The sequence below is a fragment of the Apis mellifera genome, linkage group LG3 (genome assembly GCF_003254395.2).
Source record: "Apis mellifera strain DH4 linkage group LG3, Amel_HAv3.1, whole genome shotgun sequence".
Lineage (NCBI taxonomy): Eukaryota > Metazoa > Arthropoda > Insecta > Hymenoptera > Apidae > Apis > Apis mellifera.
Window position 1 is genome coordinate 11,003,001 of NC_037640.1, and position 27,055 is coordinate 11,030,055.

Sequence of the window (27,055 nt, forward strand, 5' to 3'; positions counted from 1 at the left end):
TTCGCTCGTTAAAAATTTCGAATCTCAAAATTTATCTAGCAACAGTTGAAGTCAAAAGAGTCAAAGATAAAAATTATAAATTTCTTTCGCTCGTTAAAAATTTCAAATCTCAAAATTTATCTGGCAACAGTTGAAGTCAAAGGTAAAAATTACAAATTTCTTTCGTTAAAAATTTCAAATCTCAAAATTTATCTGACAACAGTTGAAGTCAAAGGTAAAAATTACAAACATCTTTCGCTCATTAAAAATTTCAAATCTCAAAAATTTATCAGGCAATAGTTGAAATCAAAAATAAAAATTACAATTTCTTTCGTTAAAAATTTCAAATCTCAAAATTTATCAGGCAACAGTTGAAGTCAAAAGAGTCAAAGGTAAAATTTCTTTCGCTAGTTAAAAATTTCAAATCTCAAAATTTATCTGACAACAGTTGAAGTCAAAGGTAAAAATTACAAACATCTTTCGCTCGTTAAAAATTTCGAATCTCAAAATTTATCTGGCAACAGTTGAAAAGAGTCAAAAGAGTCAAAAGTAAAAATTACAAACTTTTTTAGTTCGTTAAAAATTTCAAATCTCAAAATTTATCCGACAACAGTTGAAGTCAAAGGTAAAAATTACAAACATCTTTCGCTCGTTAAAAATTTCAAATCTCAAAAATTTATCTGGCAACAGTTAAAGTCAAAAGTAAAAATTACAAATTTCTTTCGCTCGTTAAAAATTTCAAATCTCAAAATTTATCTGGCAACAGTTGAAGTGAAAAGAATCAAAGGTAAAATTTCTTTCGCTCGTTAAAAATTTCGAATCTGAATTTGAGAGTTTGAACGAGATTAAAAGGGACAGTCGAAGGTAAAAAAATTCCGATTCCATCTAGTTTCCACGAGAGCCCAACATTTCTTTTAAGCGAATCGAAAGAATTATTAGCGCGCGCGCGCGCGCGTTTTTTCACGAATCTCGATGCGGGAGAGGGAAGGTCGGTGAGCGGGCACAAGTCAACTTTCATCGAATTATGTTGTTGCGACGAGGTCGAAAACACTGGTCTCCGTGTCGGCAATTTCGTAATTAACGAGATATCGCGATGGACACGATCGCGGGGATCGTTAATGGCCGGCCGGCCTTCCTTTCTGCCGGCTTCAATGATCGATGGTCGATCGCTTTCACGAATTTATACTCGCCGCTCGGCGTGTGTAGAGAAGAGGGTGACGTGTTTAAAAAAACTTTTTCACTCTCCACCGTTCTCGACGCATCGTCCCGCGTTGAACCGAGTTTGGTAAGGTTACCGCGTTCACGAGGTGACGTTAATAAACAGCTTGTCAACCGGAAAACTAATGAACGTCCACCAATCGCAGGTTTTCAACCTGCGCCACGCAAAAACGGGAATCCATAACGTTATGCGCTACTTGTTAACCCCTTGAATCGATTTATCACCGCTAAAACAGGGATCCTTTCGTAATTGAGATTTAGTCGAAAAGATTCCACTTGCGCAAGAAGAAATAACAGTTTCCATCTCCAAATCTCTAAAACTCGTCGAATCAAGCCATAAATTAACTATCTATCTTTCGAATCCTGATCTCAAACAGAAAAACTAATTCGTACATGTGTATATATATATATATATCGACAGAAACAGAAAGAGAGAATTAAAATAATAGATTTAAACCCCTTACCTTGACCTTTAATCCTCAGAAAAGAGGATAAGAATTGAGAAAAAAAGAGATCGAAACTGGTGAATAGTCGCCGTGACCGTGAACCCTGCGACATCCTTTTACAAGGTTCCTTCAGAAATGAAACGAGCGTGCTAGATATCCTCTAACGCGGATCAGAGGCGGATCTACGTCTAGACGAGAGAGGAGACGGAAACGTTTTTGAAAAGTTTGAATACGTTTGATCTGGAGGAAACGAGATATAAATAAAAATGGACAGCTTGAAGAAAGAAGAGGAATCGACAGATCAAACCGTGTTCCGTTACGATCGTCTCTTGCACGTTTCTCGATCGAGGTAAAGGATAAGGGAGGGGAGGATCGATCACCAGCAGTGGCACGGTAATACAGAAGAAGAAGAAGAAGAAGAAGAGGAGGAGGAGGCATGCGCGTTTCTCGGGAAATCGTGTTGAACCGGCCCAGACGGCAAGTCGCTGCCAACGGCCAAGGAGCCGGAGAAAAACACTGCTAAGGGAGTCGAAGCACGCGTGGGAAAGTTGGTGGTGGGAGACGTGTCGGCGTGGATTCAAGTATAAACGATATATCGCGCGCTCCCTAAGCGCGTCGCTTCTTTCCACTTTCCTCCTGCCAATTATCCGAACGAAAATAAACCGACTTTCAGAGACACTTTCGGAGAGAAAGTTTCGGAAAGAATTTTTTTCCCCCCTTTCTCGACGGAGCAGAGAAGATTTTCCGCTCGTCGAGAAGGAGAAAAGAAAAGGAAAAATTGGAAATTCCGATGGAGAGAGAGAGAGGGAAGTAAACCTTCTCCTTCTCCGTCGAATCGATTAGCGATGTAACTCTAATTAATAGTGAGGAGGCGAGCGTTCCGTCGCCGATGGAACGTCCATTTAATTAATTATGTAGCGGGCAGCCGGTGTTACGAGCTGGCTGGTTTTTGCAGACGGCGACACGGCGAGGAAGGCGTCGCGAGCGATCGGCGACAAAAGACAATAGCCTCGTTACGGATTCGTCGGCCGACGAATTGCCACGGTGCCACCGTGATAGAGAACCAGTTGGCAAGCGACGACAGACTCGAATGCCAACTCAGGACGTGGCAAAGATCGTTGGATGACGATTGCGCGTGTCCAATTATCCTCTCTTCGATTACCTCAATCTCTAAATTTTAATCTTTTCTTGGATCAAGAAGGAAAATTTTAAAAATTTAAACGGAAAGATTCGAGTTTTGAAAGTGATTGGAAAAATATCAAGAGACTCAAGTTCGAGTTTCGCATCGACGAGGCCAATTTCTGCCGGATGCCGACCTTTAATAAGCGGAAACTCCGGCAACCTTGACGCCTGCGCGATAATAATAACAAGCGGAGAGTGTAACATTTCCTTGCGTCCTCCTCTTCGTTGATTCTAACAACTCTGCTCGATTCCGTATTAATTTCCTTGTTGTTGAATAAATTCGATCTTTCTCTTTCTAGAACGAAACCGGGTTGAAAAACTGTTTCTTTAGAAATCTATCTATGAGATGGTTGTCTTTCAAAAATTCTACGAGTGAAATTTTCGTTCGAGAAAAGCGAGGAACGATAATATTACGGGGTGGAAAAGCAGACGGACACGCGTACGCTCGAGCGCTGTGGGATCAGGAGAAGGAGAAGGAGGAGAAAAAGAAGAAGGAGAAGTGGTGAAGAGACATTAACAGTCGGTAGCCACGCTGGATCGCCATTACAATGTTTGCTCACGTTTTCGAAGCGCGCACGAGCGAAAGGAATATTCTACTCCTCCCCCTCCGTCCTATCCCCATTCGGTTCTCAAATATATCAATGATAACCAACAGTCAGCCATACCCGAAACACACGTCAAATATGGACACTGCACTCGACCAGCCACGGAAGGAGATCCATCATGGTCCACGTGCGCGTTGCGTGCAGTTGCGACCAAAGTGCACGCGGTTTCCTTTTTCGTTCGAGAAAAAAAAAAAAAATAAATAAATAAATAAGTAAGTAAGAAACATTGAACGAGACGATTTCTATATATATAGTCGCGATATTCAAAATCGAGAGAAAGGAAAAAAAACGATTGATTCGATAAAATTATTCCAGAGAGAAGAGTATATACTTTTTCTTTGCCAGTGAGAAGGATTGTTCCGAGGTAGGCGCAAAAAGAGACATTAACGCGGACACTTTACGCGAGTATGCAAAGAGGGAAAGGGAGTCGTAGGACAGGACAGGTGAGAGGAGCGAGAGATAAGCCCGTATACTTACGTATCGTCCCTTACAAGACGGGGTGTGTCGATACACCATCTTCATGCATTAATGCATGGAACGCCGCTCCACGATACACCGGTCCCTCCTCCTCCCCCTCCTCCTCCTCCTCCTTCTCCTTCTCCCCTCTCCTCGAGCAGAGCCGCGGTATCGACACCGTGGCGTAAATCGATCGAATCTGTCGATGGATACTCGGCCGATCAGGTATCTGTCAATACGGTTAGATAAACGAACGGCCTGCGCCGAAGATAATCGTTTCGCGCGCAACTACGCAGGAATTCGCTTCAACGTTCGCATATATATATACTTCTTTTCTCGTTCCAACAATTCCAGTGTTCCAGTTCCGAGGCAACAACAAAATTACTGGAACGAATACCTTAATTCCTCCTTCCAACAATGGATTATTATTATTATTATTGTTATTATTATTATTATATGCAGATGGTCATCACGTTAAGAAATATCTCGAGATATGTATATATGTATATATACACAGTCTTATCGACGAAACGGAGAATCTTGTTACGTTCTACCAACCGTATATCTATTATCGGTGGAGATAAAGTTTTTATTTCCAAGTTGCGTGTATACTTTCGAACGGCGGCGGTGGTGGTGGTGGTGGTGGTACAAGGCGTGTGCAAACGTTGTAATCCTAGGCGCGAGGCGAAAACACGGGCTGCGTTGAGGGGGAGAGAGCGCGGCCGGAGAGCGCGTGGGGAAGGAAACAGAAGGGAAAAGAAGGAGGAGGAAGAAGGAACGCGACCGAGACTTTCCAGGAGCTGGGAGAGGAGGTGCGAGGATGGGCAGGGGTCATCAGCATCGCAACACCATCGTGTTTCTGACCTCGTTGACTGGGCACGCTAGATGACTCGGTAAACAGAGGAGCATAAAACCTGCCACGTTTTCACGCGATTCGCAACCTTCCCAACCCGTGTTTCAAACTCGAAAAAGAGAGAGAGAGAGAGAGAGAGGAATCAATTTCTTCCAAATTTGTGGAAAAGGAAAGATAATTTTAAACACACGACGTCGAGGAATCTATTTCAAGATCTTCACATTCTTTCTTAACCCTTTCGTTACTACAAGCGACTATAAGCTCTGAATAAGATGCATATTATACAGTATCTTTCTCTGGAAATGTAGCATTCGTTTCTCACGTTGTTGATAATAAAAAAAATCACCAAAAGAATATCGTGGTTTGGTAAATTTGGTCTCCATCGAAATATCGATCCAGAAAAAACCTGACCTCCAATTACTCGAAACTTGGATGTTTTGACATCCAATGACGGGAAGGTCGGAGCCAATTTTCGGATGACGACCGAATTTAGCGAGCTAAGTCGCGGAAACTAATTATTATTTGTGACTAAGCGAATGGAGGGAAGGGAAAAAAAAGAGGAGACTCACGCTCGAAGAAAGAAGAAGAAGGGAGAGCGATGAAAAGGAGGAGCGATGACTTCCAATTCGCGATAATGGCAGGCCAATGACAAATGGGATGAGGTAACGAAATAAATGTGAAGACCGAGCAAGGCTCGTAGCTGTGTCCACTTTGCCGTTTAATTAAGAAAATTGTCGAGACTCGCCAATGCAAAGTGCGAGTCACCCGAGCAACGTCGAGCAACCTCCTCGTCTCCGTTAACTCCATTCTTCCCACTCTTCGTCCTTTCTCCACTTCTCTTCCCTCCTCCCCCTCCTCTTCCTCTTTATTTTTCTCACTCGATGTAATTACATGTAATAATATCTTCATACAGCAAGGCGCGAACGTAATAACGATTCGTTCGATTAACCAGCTTCTCTCCAATTCTCTCCCACAAGTGTGTACGAACTCGAATTTAACGATCCCCGAGTTTCTCATGTTTACCATTTAAGGTGCCTATCATTTCTTCCTCCTCTCTTCCTCCGTTTAATCATTTCCAGCCGGCCCAGAAATGGCTAATAAACGCTTGGGCCGCCGATAATTTAATCGGCTCGGATGATGGAGCACCGATATAAATACGCATCGCGGCTTTTCTCATAAAAGACAACCGTGTGTCGCACGGTGTAATTCGATTATATAAAGTATCGAATCAAAGTATATCGATTATTTCGATAATTTTTTTTCCTTTTTTAATAATACGTACAAGAATTAAATAAATTTCATTTATCGAGGAACGAGACGTAAGATGTTCACGAGGAAGGAAAAATCTTCCTCCTATTTTTCCACCTAGATAAAATAGATCCGATCGATCGAAGCTCGTTATTTTCACGAGCAACGACGATTGATCGGATACGCGATAATCCTTGGAGATCGACTAACGTCGGCCACTTTGAACCGTGGTGTACAACTGTTGGAGACAACTGTTGGAGAAAGAAGAAAAAAACACTGCCAAAAGTGGCGTGGTACGAGAGTCGAGACTTCCAGGAGGGACTTAATTTTCCAAGAGGAGAGAGGGGAGGGGAAATGGACGTTCGAAAAAGGAAGTGGAGTACCCATTCTTGCGACTCGAAACACGTGCGCTAGAAACACGCAGCGCAGAGAAACTCGATACCCGCGCATATTTCGATACTCGTACAAATTCGATAAATCCGAAAACGGAAGAAGGATCGATTCCTATAAAATTCCTTCCTGAAACCAAATTTATTATCTCGATAGATCTACTCGATAACACGTATCGATCGATAATAAAAGGAAAAGCGATCGATAGGGGAACGGCGTTTCGACTCGAGGCCTTCGAGCTCGCTCTGCATATCGAGCTCTCTAAGTCCGGCCCAAAGTTTCTCAAACTTTCACCGGCTCGGCCGGTGGCTCGATTATCGATAAGAGCACGCAGCTCGAGAAAATCGTGACTCGGCGTGCAAATATCGCGAGGGAGCACGAGGTTTTGCGAGGCAGCCATGCGCGAAGTGACATCGGCCGTGTACGCCGTTTCTCCGCGCATTCGATTACGTGCGCCTTAAACTATCTACGGATATCTGTGTACGCGTGCATGTGTGTGTGTGTGTGTATGTGTGTGTGTGTGTCGAAAGGATGGAAAGGAACGGGGGAGGGAGGAAAGAAAGGGCGTGAATTAAAGCTGGCTCGTTGGATCGGTTTTGCGTCACGAGACTTTTAAACAGGATCTAATCTCAAGGAACTTGCTCAATTTTATATTTAATTTAAAATAATAAAAATTTTTTAATTTTATAATTATATATGTATATATATATAGTATATAAGAATACATTTAATCTCCAATTAAAAAAATTAATTAAATTTAATATATATAATAAGATTTATTTTTATATATTTTATTTTAATTATTCTAATTTCATTTATTCTATTAATATTGAATAAATTTATTGCAATTTATAAAATAAAAAGATTATGAAAAAAGTTCACCATTTGAATGTGGATTTAATCCAATTACAAATTTACTATTTTCTTTACCTTTTTTTTTAATAACAATAATATTTTTAATTTTTGATGTTGAAACTATTTTATTTTTACCAATTATTTTCTACTTAAAATCATCAAGAACAATAATACATTATATTGAATAATTTCAATTTTTCTTATTTTATTAATTGCTACACTAATTTTAGAATGAATAAATAATTATTTAATTATAAATAATTACAATAACAATTACTAAAATAATATAAGGATTTATAAAATCGATATTTAAGTCGAACTACTTCTTATATTTTATTTTATTTTAATCTCCTATCTGTCTTGCTAGATAATATTTTCTACCGAAAATAATTACATTTCTTTTTCTTTTTTTATTTTATCGAGTAATTATTCGTAAAACTAATTGATAAACGAGTTATCAGGATTTACTTGATAAAATATTGTAGATTAAATCGTGCAAGTATCGTGATTGCAAAAGCAGATAGCTTTAAGAAGATCTGGAAAGGATGAAATCTCTTTGCACCGAATCTCTCGATTCTCCCTCGAGAATCAAATTAGAAAATAACTGGAGCCGAACTTGGTCCAACTAAACGCGATTTTCTCGAAACAAAGTGCAAAGAAAAAGCGAGAATTCGAAGGTTGATCGAAAAAAACTCGTCGAGTTTAATTTAATCGAGGTTTGGTTAAATATATTCCGGCGTGTAACGAGGAACAAAGCGGAGAGATAGCCGCGGATAGATACTCTAATCGGCACGAGGATTAATGGCGCACGCGACGCTAGTTTTTCAGGTGACTTCGTGCGAGAGCCATTACGAAAGCGTGAGAAGGGTGAAGGTTGGTTAGCGGGCAGCCCTTTCAGACCAAGGGCTCGCGCTAATTACGTCATTATGCGGAACAGGGTGGGATAGCTCTAACGAAGCTCTGCAGCACCGCCAACGTGCTCGTCCTATGAATAGTGATGAGTATATATACCTCAATCACGCGCTATTACAACGTAGCCGAGCAATGCCCCTCCCCCTCCCTCGTTCCTTTTTGCACACAGTGAAGATTTTTGAGGGATATATTCTTCTTCTATTTTCTTTTCTTTTTTTTTCTTTTTCTCGAATTATCGTTCGAATTTTCGACGAAGGAAGAAACTTCCTAGGAAAGTGAAATTTTCGAAATATACTTTCCACTAAGGGCGCCTCGTAAAATCAATTAGCTGTAACGAACGATTTAACCAGACTCGAAGCGTGATCGAACAGCAAACTCTTATGTCTCGATTCGGAGAATTCTATTAGTGATTAACAAGATAAAATTATGAACGAAGAGAGGAAAAAACTGTTGGAAAAATGGATCTTGCCTCTTCTTTATTTTTGCCAATCAGAAAGGAAGGAAAATCTCTCTCCCTCATTTTTGCCAATCTTTCTCGATCGAGAACTCCACATTTCGGATTAGAAATTATCACAAAGAAAGGAAAATTTATTAGAAGGATAGCCTCTTTCTTATTTTTGCCTTTTTATAATCTTACTCAATTCCGGATCGAATAGATAAAATTATCAAAAAGGAAGAAAAATCTCTCTTCCTTTTGCCAATCTTCCTTGATCCAGAATTTCACATTTCGGATTAGATGTCGCGATGGAATTATTACAAAGAAAGGAAAATTTATTAAAAAGATAGCCTCTTTCTTATTTTTGCCAATCTTACTCCAGAATTCTACATTTCTGATTAGATATCACGAAATTATCACAAAGAAAGGAAAATCTGTTAGAAAGATGGATCTTGCCTCTTCTTTATTTTTGCCAATCTTATTCAATTTCGGATTGAATAGATATCGCGATAAAATTATCAGGAAGGAAGGAATATCTTGTCTCTTCCTCATTTCTGCCAATCTTCTTCGATCCAGAATTCCACATTTCGGATGATAGATAAAATTATCACAAAGAAACGAAAATTTATTAAAAAGATAGCCTCTTTCTTATTTTTGCCAATCTTCCTCGATCCAGAATTCCACATTTTGCATTTAATGAAATTATCACAAAGAAAGGAAAATTTATTGAAAAGATAGCCTCTTTCTTATTTTTGCCAATCTTATTCAATTCCGGATCGAATAGATAAAATTATCAGGAAGGAAGGAAAATCTTGCCTCTCCCTCATTTCTGCCAATCTTCCTCGATCCCGGATAGATATCGCGATAAAATTATCAGAGAGGAAGGAAAATTTTGCATCTGCCATATTTTATCTCCTCCCTCCACGATTAAACAAATATCATAAAAAAAAAAGGGGGAAGTTTTGCATCCACGCTATATAGATATCACGCGCTAGAGAGATATTCGATTATTTTTTCGAATCTACTGGCTAGCCTCCAGAAATAATCGATTCTCCCCGAGCAGATTAATCGAAAGGAAGGAGAGAGACGAATCGAATTACAAAATATCTCTCCGCGATGTTCCCGTGGCAGACCTTCGACAAGAAGGCGGAGAGAGAGGCCTTCTGGTATCTGTATCATTGTTTCAAGTTGCGATACGCGCAAACGTATTATTACCATAATCGTCAGCAGCACGGCATATGGGCGATGGTGGAGGGCACGAGGGTGGAGGGCGAGCGAGGCTTAATCGCGATAATGGGCCCGGAATCGGCTCGTGACCGCAGAAACGGAAAACGTCTCGATTCTAGACGGCGGGATCGAACGATCGAACGCTTACGCTTTTGCATCTTGGCCGCGAGAGTGTTGCAACTCCGATGCGATATTATAACGAACAGAGGAAAGAAAATTGCGAGGAATAGCCTCCCGTTTTGAAAAAAAAAGAAAAGAAAAGAAAAAAGAAATTTAAATCGTATCGATCTCATCGTTGCATCATTCATCACGTCGTTTCAATCGAATTAAAATAAACTCGCTTCGGGTCGTCGTCCCCTATTTCGAAACTATCCTATCCGATATTAGGAAATTAATTCCCGAAAGCGGGTTCAGGATTTAAAAAAAAAAATTGGTGGATCGAAAGGGAGGAGGGTAATTGTCGAGTGTGTTACGACGTTCGTAACAAGGTACCGCTGCGAGTCGAATCACCGAAGTGTCGCCAGCGCGTCGTGCAAAATTACCAATGCGCACGTTTCATTTCGTTAAACAACAATCGGACAAAAGCAAACGCGATTCACACTTGTAAACGTAAATTAGCCGATTGCCAAGAACGAATCGAACACCTGAGAAGACCTTCCGTCGATTACTGGAACGAGCCAAAAAGAAAAATAATAATAATAATAATAATTCAAGGTCGAAGGAGGGTAAGAAAAAAAAGGGATAAGATTCGCGTATAGAGATTCTATGCCCGACGCGCGCATGCGCGAGGCAAGGCCTGGGCCATCAACGGCACGAACGGAACGCCACGGTAGGCGAAGAGGAGAAGCAGCGAGAGGAGACGGCCCTCCGGTTCTTTAATAACACGGCGGGGCCGCAGGTTCTTCTTCAGGTATGCGAGACAGAGCCCGAGGCGAGCACCACTCTCCCGCGTACACTCTCGAAAAACCTGGTTCTTTCGCGGCGATCTACACCATAACGTCGCGGATCCCGGCACACTCTATCCGATACCTTTGAGCCGTCTATGCACCGACACATTGTCGAACGCTCGCGTGTGCTTCCACCAACACGAGTATATATATATACACAGTGTGCGCCGTGCGTTCGCTTTCGCGTTCACTTGGCGCAACAGGAGGCTGAGAGATATCGAGGGAGGGCTACGTACGTGTGTACGATTTTCGACGGTGTGGGGGAAAAGAAATAGGCGAATACGCAGGGAGAAAGAGAGAGAGAGAGAGAGAGAGAACGTTTCCACGCTTCGAAAAATACATATGGTTGGGTAGAGGACGAATAGAAGAAGCGAATAGACAGCGAAACAATGAATGAAACGTTGGGCTAGGAATTCAGTAGAGGCGAACAGTGAATCGTGAGCCGATACGTGAGCGAGAAAAGAAACAAACGCAGCGTTATTCATTAAAGGAAATAGACTTATCGTATAGACGGTGTTTGTAAAACGAATCCGCGAAGAGAGGTACATCGATATCGACAAGCAGATATAAGCTCCGTTAGCTTGTTAACCGGAATGGCACGCGGGTGTGATCGTGCCACGATATTCGATCGTAGATACGGATTATCTGGCCCGACGATTCGTTTGGCCTCGGCTCTCGCGTCCAGTTTTGTTTACCGACCGGCCGCCCCGATACCGGGGCCTAGTTTCATCCGCGCCAATTACAAACTTGTCGGACAAGGGGGAATTAATTTGCGACGGACCACTTCTCTTCGTTGCACGGCGATGTCCACGGCCGAGAAAATGATACCTCGCGTAATTACCTCGCGGATACGGATCATTCAAGGGTTCGCTCCTCGTTATCAATGATTTAATGCGCTTGAGGAGCAAAACGAGATACGAGATAGATTGAAAAAAAAAAAAAAAAAAAAGGAAAAAGGGATCATTAATTTATATCTCTGCAAGCGTGTTCCTCGAATGAATATGAGATTATTAGGGGGCGGAGCGAGGTATATAGGCGCGATACTTTGCGCGCAAAAAGGTTATTCTCCACGGAAGAAAAACACGGGTTCAGTGGACAAGAGAGCATACGTGGCCAGCTGGAGAAAAGCTGGCCTCGGCCAGGGGCGGAATAACAAATGGACCCTGTGAGAAGAAAGTTACGCCAGGACCGGGTTGAAACTCTAGCGTGCTAATCGTTTCGGTTTCGAAACGGAAGATGGATGAGAGAATAGGATACGATTTAAACGACTGGAAACTGTCGATACATATATTGTTATGGTAATGAGAAGAAAATTGACGACGAATAAAAAAAAAAAAAAGAAATCTATCAATTATTCGAATTTATGAATGGAGCGATTTTAGTAAATTTTAGAGCCTCTGGAAGGTGGAAAGAGTCGCAACGTGAGAGAAAGGTTGGTATTTCGTGGACAAAAGCAACAAGACGCGCGATCAGGGTCGTAAGTTCGGAAAGAAGGAGAAAGAATGACCGTGCGAGGATCGTCCCTAATCATGGGAGGTGCGGGAAAAAGGCGCTTAACATGCAGACTGTAGCTGGAGGCGTTAGTGGCGTATAATCAGCGTTCCTTCGCTCTTAAACACCACCGTGGCACACGGTTGTTCTTCTATGCCGTGGCAAGAAGAATACCACTGGTGCGCAAGAGGTAGGTAGGTAGGTAGGTAGGTAGGTAGGTAGGTTCGATGATCACCCTCCCTATCCCCGTTTTCATATATAGAAACCGGTGATTCGTCCGCCACTAGGGGCCTTTGTCGATGCGTTTGCCACCGTGAACGGATCCTATCGGATCTACTCGTGCAACTGGGTGGAGAGCGTATAGCCTTCCTCCCGCCAACGGTGTCAGGATATTACCGACAGAGAGAAGGAGAGTCGGGAGGAATGGAGGGTGCAATTACATCGCAGGTGGTTGTGGCCCGATCGCAAGGACTTTGGGGCTACCTAACTGGAGCATCAAGAAGGAAACACACGTTGTGATTAGAGGTGGAAGCGTACTCGACATTCGGCCTCATCCTCGCCCTCGAGAAAATCGGCATTCTTTATCGACCGCCGGTAATTATTACCCGTCGAGCGTCGCCTCCGACCAATTGCCTCCGATGTCGTTCCCCTCGATCTCTCTCTCTCTCTCTCTCTCCGCGTTGGACCCGGCTTGCCGAACTGGTTTACGTATTCGAGATGGAGAGTAAAGTTATAATTAGCGTGGAAGAATGAAACGTAGTTGAGAATCGCAACGCTTGTATCGCGTGTAATTAGTTCAAAAATAACAAAGCACGAAAAAATATATACGGTGATCGGAGAAACATGCTGTTTCTATTTCAACGTGAACCAGATAAAACCAGATAGGCAGGTGTTGTTCGGATAACGATTTTTTTCTTTTTCCTTCTTGGTCGCGGTTAATTGAATTTCACGTTGTTTTGCAAGTTTTCCAGGAAGAAGAAACGGTAAAAAAAAAAAAACCTCATCGAAACGTAGCGAGATATAATTAATTATTATACCCTTGGAAACGATAAATCTTTCAATTTCCATACACCTCTCACGTGATCGCAACAATGTGTAACAACGATATATAAAACTCTCTACACTCGTTCTACTCTTATAATTGATTATTTACTCGAAAGATGACTAAGAAAATTTCAACTTAATAACAGTATCTTTTTTTTTTTTTTTTTTTTTTTTCAAAACTCCACACTCCACTTCACTTTCCCATTACTTCAAGGTGTACCACATTACCAGCTAGGCATAATTTACAGTTTCCTCGATGAATTTTTTTCTCCTTTTTTTCTCTCTCTCATTGCTGCTCATTCACCAGAAGAATTCCACGCTCGCAATGCCGGATAATGCAAATCGAGCCTCGGCTCAGGGATGGATATACCACGCCGCTTATCGTCGCTCTCCCTCTCCCTCTCTCTTTGTACCGGCTGGAATCCTACTTAACGCGTCGCTTAATCACTCATTCATAGCGGCCAGGGGCTAATAAATCGGCCGCTTGAACTTCTTAATCTTCGATTGCGAGGCTCTGTCTCGCGGGACAGCCGATCCCGCGAGATACCGCCACATCTCGACACGAGTCGTTAATACCGCGCCACCACGACGAAGGGATAAAATTCTTGGCGAGAAAGGGAGAGGGCCGCCGTTTATTTTTTCGGCTCCTTTTTCGTAATTAAAAGTCGATCTTCCGTCTCTTTCGTCTCTTTCTCTACGCCTCCCCTCCACGCGATCTTCTCTACACAAATTCGATTTCGAAAACGAACGAGGTAAAAAGCTTGTAAATGCACGCGGATCGCTTGTATCGAGCCGTGTTACGTGGACGTTTCGAGTTGTAGAGACGAGAGAAAGAGAGAGAGGAGTATAGAGCGGGGGAGACAGAAGGATGAAATTTATCTTCACGCGGCGATGCTTTCTTATTAACCGGGCAATCATGCTCGAGTTAAAGTTATCGCTGAACGGGACAACGGGATCTCTGAATTCGGTTCGGCCGCTAAATCTTAATTACGATTGGATTAATCTCTGACTATATATATATATCTGCGTATATCCGTTCGTTGGAATTCCATGTGGTGTCGAAATATCGAAAGTAAAATCGCAACGAAGAATTTTGTTTTTTCGTAAATTTATTTATTCAAACCGTCTTTAAAACCGTGTAATTAAATATATGTGTATATCCGTATATACCGAAAAAAAGTATCGTAATTAGTATGCGCAGTGATTCTCGAGCGTCAACTTGCACGCCTGTATATATATGTATATATACACACACACTGGGAACAAGATAAACAACGAGTCACGTTTTAGTCAACTCAACAGAGTCGGTTATTCAACCGCATCGATGGAAGTTGTACGATTTGTCCAGGAAGACGAAGGCTCAAGGGAGACAACGCGTCGGGTCATAGAACGGGGGAGGGGAGGAAGAAGAAAGGAAGGGAAAAAAACGAGAGAGAGAGAGAGGGGATTACGCTCGCCGTTCGAATCGTTAGGCGTCCGTTTCTAATTGGCGCTAAATAATCATTTTTTTCCCCCCCACCCACGGAGCCCGCCAATTCTGCTCACCGCGAGTTTCTTCGAACAAACCCATTACTGTACGACAATATTCGCGCTGGCAATCAGCACGTTGGTGCGAGAGCAGAACGGTTCCGTTCCTTCATTATGCGCATCGTCGACGACGACGGCCTACGACGTCGGCGTCCACTTTCGAGGCAGCTAACGAGGAGGAGACGTCTCTGTGACCGGGACGGTTACGTGTACGGGATATGCTCGAACCGCTACTATTGTATCGGACAACACTGCGACGAGGCGAGTAATAAACGAACCTTCCTAATGTTCGTTGAGATACTTGGTTAGTTGGAACGAAATTCTGAGCGAATTCTATATCCAAAAAATGTAGAAAAGAAATATAGAACGAGAGACGATAGCTCGTGAAATAATGTTTCTCCGAACGGTTTAATTGCTCGTCGCGCGTAAACAAACAGACCACCGAGAATGGTGGCAATTCGACACGGGGACGTGAGCCTAGAAATCGGGCGAGTCTATCGAGTTTATCGAGCTCTCCTGAATCTTGTTACCCTTCGGTGGAAATAGTTACAGAGCACCGTAAGCTCGGCTTCTCACGAGAACGAGTCAAACCGTCTCGTAGGTATTCGCAAATAACACGTTCCGAAGGGTTCTGGAGGTTCTGCAAACATCCCGCGAACCGCTCTCTTATTCCGCTCCGTGGTCTTGCATTTCTTTCAAATTTGCCTTTCCAAAGACTCCTTCCCTTCCGTCCTGGATCTTTGCTCTACAAATATTCGCTCGATCGTTTTCTACTTCCAATATCCGTTCTAGGTATCCAAACTTTAATCACGTTAAATCTTTTTTCTTCTAAAAAGAAAAGATTTTTCGATATTTTTTTGTTTATTTCCCTGAATCGTAGTCTCTAGGCAAATATTAAACTATGTCGCGAATATGTATATATATATATATATACATATACTTGGAGTAAGAAGAAAGAGGAAAAAAGGGACGGGACAAAAGCTACACTGCGCGTTCAATCGAGACCGATGTCACTTCGAATCGGCGACGTCCGCTGACAAACAGGTCGAAGATAATTAGAGCAGCTTATTGATAGGCGAAAGAAGTGGAAGGAGAAGGCGAACGTTGGGAGTTCGGTCGCCGCGGCGAGACAAGTGGTGGAAACGAATATTGTTCGCGGACGAGAAGCGTATGGAGAGAAAGAACGTGGCGGAGAGAAAGAACGGCAGACGTCCGCACTTGAATCTATGCGGATGTCTGAAGGGAGCGAGAGACGGAGAATGACAGAGGGAAGAAGAGAGCGGCGGAGCGGGAGCGAGAGAGTAGGAGAGAACGAGCGACGTGGGAGAAGGAGGTACGTGGCCGCGGTAGGAGGGAGCGAGAGAGCGGGATGGCTTCGATCCACTGGAAAGAGAGAGGAGTGGAAGTGCAAGAGAACCGATTACTCGCGGAGGGAGCCGAGGGGTCCACGAGGGGCCAGGATACTCGGCGCATGCGCGGCGGGCGTGGGAACGCGCGCTCACGTTCAGACAGTGTCCCCTCTTTCTCTTTCGCTCCATTCGCCCAGCCCTTCTCCGCGTTCCTTCCCTCCTGCTTTCTCCCTCGCGTACCGCCGCTGCTCCTCTCTTCTTTCCACGCGCGTGTAGCGCGCGTTCTCTCGCTCCACAGCCCAATTCGTCTCTCTCTCTCTCTCTCTCTTTCTCTCTCCCCGTGTCCCATTGCTGGCGTCTGGGCGAGGATCCCCGATCACGGCCGAGCGCGCACGATCCAAGGCCCCGCGGGCATGGAGTTATTCGTTCAGGGGTGCTCAATATCTGGGTGATCGTTAATGCAAATAGAGAATGGACTAGTCGCTAGGCGAAATAGACGCGCCACGATCCGATCCTTTAGGCGCAGCTGCGTCCAATTCTAATCGTTCAACTTTAGATTCAACTTTTAGACAGGGAAGCGAGGATAACTCGAAAATGCTCGTACGAACTCGGATAATTGGAAAATAAATTACGCTACCACGGGATGTGTATCGTTCCACCGCCGATCTCTTGGACGCGAAAAAAAGGCAAAGGATACGTGGTACGTTGTCGATGAACGCTAGCGATAGAGCGCCGTGTACGAACCACGATGACCGCCGAGTAAATTGTACCGTCTTTACACGCGTGCTCTCCCGGCCGGCTCTCTGTGTGGTTTGTGCGCGCGTGTGAGTGCACGCACGGCCGAAGAAAACAAGATGCCTTTGAGCGGACGATAACGCGGTATGGCGCGGTCACCGCAGGATGCTCGCGAAGAAAAAGAACGGGTATTTTGACAGCGCGCGGCAACCTTCGTCATCCTCTGTCGATCGTGTCGTGTCTCCTTTAGATCCATTCACTCGTAGAACAAAGGCCTTCGGCTCCGCGATATATCTTGCCACGAAGCGAAATCTTCCTCTCGAACAATGTCGCATCGAGTCGATCGAATTTTTGCGCGAAAAGTCGTTGCATGGAATATTCCACGCACGACTCGAAACAGATAACTCTATGGAGTTAAACATTTCCCCGACGAGGAAGAAAGGACAGATGATCGCTATTAATCGAACGCTTGGAAACCATCGCATGCACAGATGGAAAAGAGGCAGGGGAAGGTGACATCGAAGAAGGACGGAAGTGTACAATTCTATTTTAATTTCGTGTAACAAACGTGATATGCGTGACTCGAGTTCCATTTTTCTCTTTTCGAATCTAAAATGAAAATAAAATAAAATGAATTAAAAATTGTTGAACATGCAAATTTATTTACATAAAAAGAAATATATATTCTATTTATTAATTAAAAAGAATAAAGTTCATGAATTAATTTTAGTTATTGAAACTATTATATAAATTGGAATAAATTTAATTAATGTTGACATTAAACAAATTTGTTTCCAATTTATTATTTCATAAGAAGAAAATTATTCAGAAAAGGGAAAGTTCCAATTTTTAAGAAAAATAAAATTAAAAATATCAGATTTAACAAATCTAATAGAGGATACGAAACGAATCTTTTTCATTGCTTGTATATATAAATAAATTCCTCTGCTCCCTGATGATTCATAAAATAATCGTACCAAGGGCAAACAAGAATTTCTCGTTCTTGCACATACGAGCAACCCTCTCCGCGCGGCCGTTTAACCAAAGGAACCGTGCATGAGCCGAACGCACGCACATGCCTGTATAATAGCGCCCTGTTCCTCGAGGGGATGCGCGGATGTCGCCATCCATCATCGCGCATATGCTGCTCCGTACGATAAACCCTTCCTCAAGGTGTTCAAGGGCGGTGGAATAAGTTTAAAGGGTCAACAGTCACAGCTGTTGTGCTCGAGTCCCCTAACACTTGAAAATAACGAAATTTTCAAAAAATCCAACCAAACGATTCCTCGATATACACACGTTACATGTTACGCCTGGAAAAAGAATACAAAAATGAAGAAGGAAAGGAAAAACAGCGAGATGGAAGAAACAATATTATTTTTCCGCGCGAACGAACCCCTTTCGCGATCGGAGGATGCACGCTTCGAACGGAGAATCTATGGGGGTCACGTGCCGGCACACGTGACCCGTCTACGCGCGATGAATTCGAGCCTGGCGAGCCTAAGCGCGTCGCGCTTTGAGTGTGCAAGTGCATGTCCCACGCGCGCGCCACACACGCTCGCTCCCTCGTGCGTATCCCTGAAAGATGCGAGCGTGCGATCGGAGCCGAGGGATGGTTTCCGCCTCATTGTGCGCCCGATCCTTCTTCATCCGTTAGTTTTAATTCACCGTATTGTCAAGTGGCGCTGGCCAAATTTGTTATTGTATCGGATTATGGTCATTTTACGCGGCCAACGATGGGAGAGATGTGACCGTATGCGCGATTCACCAATATTACTATTATTTTCGATAGTTTTTTGGATGAAGATTTTGCGTTATATTTCGAGATAAGAATAGTGTTGTTGGAATATAAAGTTAGATAGAGAGAGATAAATTAATCTTCGTCCGAAGGATAAGATAAGAACGAGATAATTAAACAGGGGGTGAAATAAGAGTGCAAGAAAGCGTAAGAAAGGTGCGGGTTGCTTAGATTAGAGTCCAAGGTCACGTAAGTGTACGTAACTCCACCATCTCAGAATCGCAATTACATTCTGAAGATTACCGTAGATTCGTAGGATACAGCCATATGCAGAAACTTGATGATGGAGCGTTGTAGAGCGTTCGGTCAAGATTAATCCAATTTCGGTGGAGGATCGTGGCAGCGTTATAACACTTCTCCCTGCATCGAAATCAATCACGCTTCGCGAACTTTCTTATAGTTTCCTAACAACCGACTACCGTATCAATCTATAAATAACTGAAGAATAAATTCACGTACACGTCCTATAAGAAAAATGAAAGAACCTCGATAAAGTAGCTCTAAACAAATTTGATAAAATTTCCAGATATTTTGTCGAATTAATAAGACTCTCAAATTTTTGTAGCAAGAGGCTATGAAAAGTAAAACCTACGAGATAAAGTTAATTTAGATACGTAAATAATTTGATGACTAAGAAAGCTGATTATTATAAACAACCTTCTTTTTGTATCTAAGACATCAATTTTCAAATATCGTAACTGGGATAATGATAAAAATTCGAAAGGAAATCGATAATTCCAAATTTCTCTATTCGTTTCCCTCATCTTTCTTCGAAAAATCTTCGCCCACATTTCCCAAAAATTTACAAATATCGTAACTGGGATAACGATAAAGATTCGAAAGAAAATCGATAATTCCAAGTTTCTCTATTCGTTTCCCTCGTCTTTCTTCGATAAATCTTCGCCCCTCTTCACCCACATTTCCCAAAAATTTACAAATATCGTAACTGGGATAACGATAAAGATTCGAAAGAAAGCATCGATAATTCCAAATTTCTCTATTCATTCCTCTCATCTTTCTTCGAAAGATCTTCGTCTCTCTTCATCCACATTTCCCAAAAATTTACAAATATCGTAACTGAGATAAAGATTCGAAAGGAAATCGATAATTCCAAATTTCTCTATTCGTTCCTCATCTTTCTTCGAAAGATCTTCGCCCCTCTTCACCCACATTTCCCAAAAATTTACAAATATCATAACTGGGATAATAAAGATTCGAAAGGAAGCATTGATAATTCCAAATTTCTCTATTCGTTTCCCTCATCTTTCTTTGAAAAATCTTCGCCCCTCTTCACCCACATTTCCCAAAAATTTACAAATATAATTGGGATAACAATAAAGATTCGAAAGGAAATCGATAATTCCAAATTTCTCTATTCGTTCCTCATCTTTCTTCGAAAGATCTTCTCCCTTTATGGGAGGCGGCGAAACATCCCTCTCCGTCTTTCATCCCCTCGATTCCTCTTTGAACATCGATCGAATAACAACCCGTCATCTCCCTCATGGATGTAATTATAATAAATGATAATGTATTTTAATTATAGTATAGTAAATGATAATAAGAATAAGAATAATCCACTCACTCGCAATGCGACTCGCCGCGCAACGGTGACACGCAGACTCCTCCGTTCTTGCAAGGGCTGGGCGAACACGACACGATACCTGAAACAGTGAAAAAAAAATTCATCAATCTCCTCCTCCTTCCTTTTTTCCTTTTTCCCTCCTCCTCGGAGGAGGAAATTTTCCGAAATGGAAAAACTGCCCTCCTCGAAGCTACACGTTTATCGTGCAGCGAGCAATTAAACCGCGGGTCGGGGAGGAAGGCGCGAGTTACCGCGCCTGGAGAAACCTTTGACACGCCGTGCAAAGTGAACTTTCGTGTATCCCCTCCCCATTCGTCGGGGGATACGATAGAGATAAGGATAGGAGGAGGGAGTTGGCGAAAAAAAGGGGGAGTCACCTTTAAGGGAGCGAAAATTATCGGTGGCCACCTTTTACCAGCTCGGGTGTAAAAGGGCCGGAGGGGGGGATCGAGCCACCCGCGCCGCTCTTCCTCGTCTCGTCGGAATAATTTCACACGGACCCAGCGCTTGCACGTGCGTTGCTTGCGTCACGTGCAGAGAGAAGCCGAGGAGAGGAGAGGAGCTTGCACAACACGCGTCCGCACGGGAGAAAAGCCGTTTAAAAGTCGAGGTTTCTCGATTTAATGAAAAACAGAAACTATATTAAATTGATTAAAGATATCTCAACAGCATAAAAGATAATTCGACGTGGGATGATTTGTGAAATTGTCGAAGGGTGTGAAGTAATTAGAAGAGGAAAGGAGAAACGAGATTTCGATGCCCGGTCTCGAAATAAGGAAGAAGAGCAGATAGCTTGTTGTTAAATAGTTAAGCATTGGTGAAGGGGGAAAGCATTCGGGTTGGATATTTTCCACCCCGTGAATACATTTGTATATCTTAGGTTTAATGTATTCCTTTTCGTTGGAACCATTAATGTCGAACCTCAAATAACATTCGCGCTAAATCACACTCTCGGGGAACGTGTGTTTAAAAGTCGATTAACGTGCCCCGCGCCGCATAAAGTACGGCGTAGCGACTAATGCACACACCGGCACCGGCCATAATAACGTAGCAAATAACTGCTTAACATGGAGGGGGAAGGGAGGGAGGCAACAAGACCAACTTGACGCGCTTATGTTTTATCAGCGAGCTCTGGAGAAGGGGGGATTCCTTGTCTACGTGACCTCCGCGGAACTTTACAATCCTACGTAATGCAACAGTCCCTCGATGCGATCGTTTTTCGCTCAACTTTGACCGAGAAATAATACCTCGGATAGGATCGATTATCGAAAACGATGGAGTAAGACTTCGTCTTCCGGTAAACGCGATTGACGCGTGCGAGAAAGGAGGAAAAAAAGAGAAGAATAAAGCCGCGTGACGTAAAGGACGTGGTGTCGCGTGGGACGCGGAAAGTCATTCTAAACGTCTTTGTAAATGTCATCTTAATGGCATACATTTCTCGAGTTGGCCACGTCCTCACGCAACCGCGTGAACATTCGCGACACGCGCGTGCACTTAGAATTCACGAGGTTTTGCCGCGCGCCGTTCGAGGAAAAACGCGTTCTCAAATTTTCGAACCGAAACTTGAAAGCGAAATAACTCGTAAGAATAAATATTAATCGACAGTTAGAGTGAAGTAAAGCGTTTGCTTCTCTCGAATTTTCTCCGGAAGAAAGAATCGATGCACGAGAAAATGATAAGGAAGAAAATTGTCGGAGAGAAAGGGGCGACGATCGAGGCAACGAAGAGACAAGTAGCAACGACAAGAGGATGAGATCAGTTAAACCAAACTGCCTTCGTGACAAATCCTCCGTTTCCTCTGCCGGTTCGCGACTCTCGTGTGCGCGCGCCACACACACACACACGCTAAATACGTAGGATGCGAGCATCTTCAGTGTGATTCCTCGGGATTTCCGTCCACTCTCGTCAAACCACTGTTAATTCCTCTCGTTTCTTCTTCTTCGCAAAGAGAAAATTTCTGCAAAATCCGTATTTTTCACGGTCGTTGGAAACATTGGAGAAAGAGGAGGAAATTACAAGGAGAAGGAGAAAGTGAAAAGCGATAATTAGGGGGGAAAATTGACGGTAATTTTTTTCGACAATGGACGGAAGTGAATCTCACTCTCTCTCTACGCATGAAATATCCTAGTATGAAAATTCGTTCCTCAATGTTATAATCCCAAAACAGTAGCATTTCCTCGTGGAAACGCAGCTCGTGCAATATTAACAATCTGCATATAGTTGGAACGAAGAGGGAGGGGGAAAATGAGTTTAATTGTTTCAATTCCAGAGTAAATTGCATCGCCAGTAGAAAGCCACCAGTTGAATTATGCCTTCCTTCCTGCTCGTCCGCGAAAATTAATTCGCGCCCGCGCTAATAACGGAACCCCTTCCTCCCCCTCCCCGTGCAAATTGTCACGAAAGCGAAAAGAGAACAGATGGATGGATGGATCTGTTGCGTCATCGAGTCGCACGTCATACGAGTCGGAAGAGTCGAGTGTCACCTTCTCTCCGTTTCCAATTCACGATATTAAATTTCCCTGCTTCTACTAGATGATGATAATACAAAAGGAAAAAAGGAGAGAAAATTAATTTATTCCCACCTCTCCATCTCTCACGGAAAAGATACGAAGAAAGAAAGTTCTTTTCAACTTTATTATTAAATTCAAATGCGCTTTTGCCAACGACGGGAGAAACAAGTTTTCTTACTCCGATTGAATAAAATATTCGAATTTCCTTCTTGTTGAATTACTTTAAAATTATACACGAAATACAATTGAACAACTCGATCGAAAATACAGCATTTAAGATCGATATGCAACAAGAACCGTAAAAATATCTCGAGCGATTCATTAACGAATATCGAATGGACGATCGAGGCAACATCGCTTGCGAGAGATTTAAATCGACGCGTTCCGTCACGCGTGCGTTTCAGCGTGCAGTTATGCGTGTAGCAGAGCGGGCGCGCAGAATTTCCCCGCGCAATTTTTCACCGCGAAATCTCCGTCGACACCGCGCCGGCTTCCACCAGCGAAGAAGGTACACGCGAGTTTACGTAAATCTCATGTTCCAAACGCAAATGCTAGCTCGTGAAACATGGAAGAACGATCGTATCGCAGCTGGAGAGAAGTGGAAACACAATTTGTCCCATTTGATAATCCCACCTTTTTAGCGCAACTATTCATCCGAAGATTGTTTTAAATTCGCTCCAAGCGATCGAAATTATATTATCTCTCGTCAGACGAGATAATTAACTCGATTCGTCCCCGAAATGAGTGATCAAAAATCGGGATAAGATGAACAAGTTGGCCAAGACGACGAGAAAGTGGTATAAGTTTACCTGCTCCTCCGTTCCCGGTATTGTTTCCTCCCATTATATTGATCTTCGATCCTCCAGCCAGGGGGACATTCTTATCGCATTAGGTTTTCCAGGTACGAACCTGGAGAAACATTGGAGAACCGCTCTTACCCGGCGGGATGAAGCTAATTGAAATCTAGAATCCAATCTCGTGTGCGTTGCATCCGACACGGTGTCAATGCCGCGGGAGCATATCTCGAGTTCTCTCTCTCTTCAAGATCCAAGAAGAATATATATGTGCATTCTTCTCTCTCTCAGCGACACGCGTGTATTCGAGCCTGGACAAAGAGGGATGTACTCTCAATCAGCGTGGGCGACGTACGATTCGCGCTGGCAACTCTTGCTGCTCGCGAGGAGCCCTACGCCCACGCGTAAATCAGAAGCGAGCCAGGCGTGCCCTTAACGCCATTCCGAGAACCGAAGTATTATTAATAAGCTAAAGCGTTGCATAATGCAAGCAAGATCGAGGTCTTCTCTTTTTCCGAAATATTGGATCGAAAGAATATGACAGTGGAGATGAAAGGAGAGTGTAGGTTAATGGAGGCGGTCGATCGAGTCACGATCTCGATTACGTAATCGTTTGATTTACACGTCTCCTTTCGCCAGCTGGAAGAAAGAATTCGCACCTATCCTTGACAAGTGGAACATCCACTTTTACTATTCTCTCTAATAAAAGATATTTTCGAATATTATTATTACAACGATCCTTCTTTTTAAATATTATTTTAAATTTTATCTTAATTTCGAGTCGATTCCGCGCCACGGAATTCCATTACGAAACGAACGTATCGTCTTCGAAATGTTAAACGTGAGCGTTCTTACGGAGAGAAGAGGAGGAGGGGGAGAGCGATGACGTCGCTCCTCGTCGGTATCGCAATTAGCAAACGTTCCCGGAACAGAGAGAGAGAGAGAGAGAGGGAAAAAGTTTCTCTTAGGGGACTCGGTTCGCTCGCATTCCACGCGTGAAACGAGATTCGCCTCGCGATCGAACGAACGCATTTCAACCTTTGCTTCGTCGATACTACTCGAGTACTTGATTTCGCTACGTAAGTATATGAATGAAGGAGAAAATCCTATTCATCGATTCATTGTTCCCTGAAACTTCATTCAACAAAGTTCGTTATTACCGATCGATGAGAAAAGAGAGAAAAATACGAATGAATGAATTAGCGAACGAGCAAACGTTTACTTTTTCGAAAGAAGAAGGAATGCTAGTGAACTGGAGCGAAGCAACGATGATAACTGATTTATGATCAGACGCCGGTTGACACGTAGCGCGGACGGACGAGCCACGAGTTGAAAATGCTCGGTCGAAACGATGATAAATCATTGACCCGTTATCCCGGTAATCGGAGGGAAATTATTCCACGGTTAATCAACCCGATGGGTTATACTCGCATTATCGTTTACAAACATTACCGTCTTATTTTTCGCTCGATTAAATCATTCGATATTAAATTAATACTCGTGGCAACAACGTTTCTAGCCGTGAGAAGCTCGTAAATCAAGTGAAACGCAACGAGAGAGAGAGGGAAGGAAAAAATCTCGTTAATTCGTTACCAAGCAAATTTATCATCATGACACTTTCCACGAGTTGTAACACTAGCTCTAATCCTAATATCCCTGTTACAGGAAAAGGTAATTTTCCAGTATTGCGAGAAAAAAGAAACGTTCGAAAGGATATGGAAAAAACGTTCCTCCTCATTGTTTCCACTTTATTTATGTTACACGATGCGACTTGCACAGGTGCGTATCTTCGATAAATTAAATATGAATTATGGAACGCGATAAATGATAACATTAAGGCTTCCTAACAAATCAGAGCGAGTCTACATAGTCATCTTATGCTAATCTGTTCACTCTTTTTTATTCATTAATCCCAGCTGATCCAATTTTCCAAAATATCGATCAAAGAGATTATCCAGATAATCGAATATTAAAAAAAACGAAAGAGAGAGAGAGAGCTTCTTAATAGAAATTTGTCGTCGTTTATTCCAGGATATTTATCGTGGATTGTTATCAGAGACCGAGTTCGTCTCGAAGGAATCGAAGTTGCGATGCAAACGAGGATCGCCTCGCTCATCCTTGGCGCAGAACACGGAAGATTACCGCCGTGGCGATTTTATCCTCTGAAAGGTGGACGTGCCTAAGCAGCGCCGACGCGGCGCGAAAAGGATACACTCCCACGCCGACGCGGACGTGCGTTACCTCCTCGTGAGAAAAGGGTTTCTCGAAGGAGAATCTCGTCGATACGAATTTTCATCCCGTTATTTCTTTACGAAACAACGGGATGAGGGGGAAGAAAAAGAAATTTTCCTTCAAAATTTTCGCAATGTTCATTTGCACGCGATGATTACAACGTGAGAGGAGAGAATCGGTGCAAATATAAACAGGATTTCGCGAAAGGAGAAGGGATTCGAAAAATTGTTAAAGTTCGAAAGCCGCCTACCACGCGGTTTCGTCACCGACAGGAAAACAAATCGTCTTTCGGTGCTATCGGCCGCGTCAATCGCGGTGCGCTGCCGTTCCCGAGACACGTAAATTTCGCGCGTGGTGTGTGGGAGAGACGATCCCCTCGAGGCCAGTCCCCCTCGAGTTAGCGAGCTCTTCGATCTTGATCGAGAGGAGAGCGGAAAGGTGGACGTTCGAATAGAAAAGTAATCGACCGATCCCCTTTTTTCAATTTTTCCATTACTCTTCCTCTTTTTTCTTCACTCGTTCGAATACAATTTACCAAAAATACTTCTAGACTGCAGAATTGATCCCCTTCCTGGATCAATAATCATAATAATAAATTACGGATGATTTCGCATCCATCGAAATATAGCGCTCCCCAAATTTTGAGATCGAATCGAACTGCCATTGATTTCAGATTTTGGATCGTGTTTGTCGAGGAAGGAGTAAAATCGCGGAGGAGTAAAAAAAATACCGCCCACGCAGCTCTGCAACAAATCCTCCTCTCCTGTCGTCGCAGCGGGTGGATGATTCCCCGACCACCGTGGAATTTCGATGGGACAGCAACTCTCTCTCTCTCATTCCACCAAACGAAATAATTCTCTCTCTCTCTCTTATTCCACCAAACGAAATAATTCTCTCTCTCTTATTCCACCAAACGAAATAATTCTCTCTCTCTCTCTCTCTCTTTCTCTCTCATTCCATCGAACGAAATAATTCTCTCTTGCGCGTGGAGGGAAGCGACACGTGGAGGAAAGCCATTCCTGCATTCCGCGCCCTCCGTCGAGCACCGTGTTTCGGTTAAATTAACCGAATGCCCGGCGAGCATCGCACGTTTTCGAGCCCGAATTCGGGATTCTCTAGCTCCCCTTCGACCGTGTTCGTCGAATAGAGAAACACGACGGGTCCTCGTCGTCCCACACTTGGAAACTTGTTTCGATATATCTCGTATACGTTAGGCTCGAAAAGTATCTTTCTTACGTT

General features: G+C 43.1%; 1 protein-coding gene across 1 annotated transcript in view; it reads right to left on the bottom strand.

The window, feature by feature from the left end:
* The window catches only part of LOC413289 (neurogenic locus Notch protein), a 214,315-nt gene that overhangs the window by 168,093 nt on the left and 19,167 nt on the right, over positions 1–27,055 (bottom strand). The window contains 1 exon segment of the mRNA XM_006567988.3: positions 20,281–20,359. Coding sequence (XP_006568051.2) covers positions 20,281–20,359 — 79 coding nt within the window.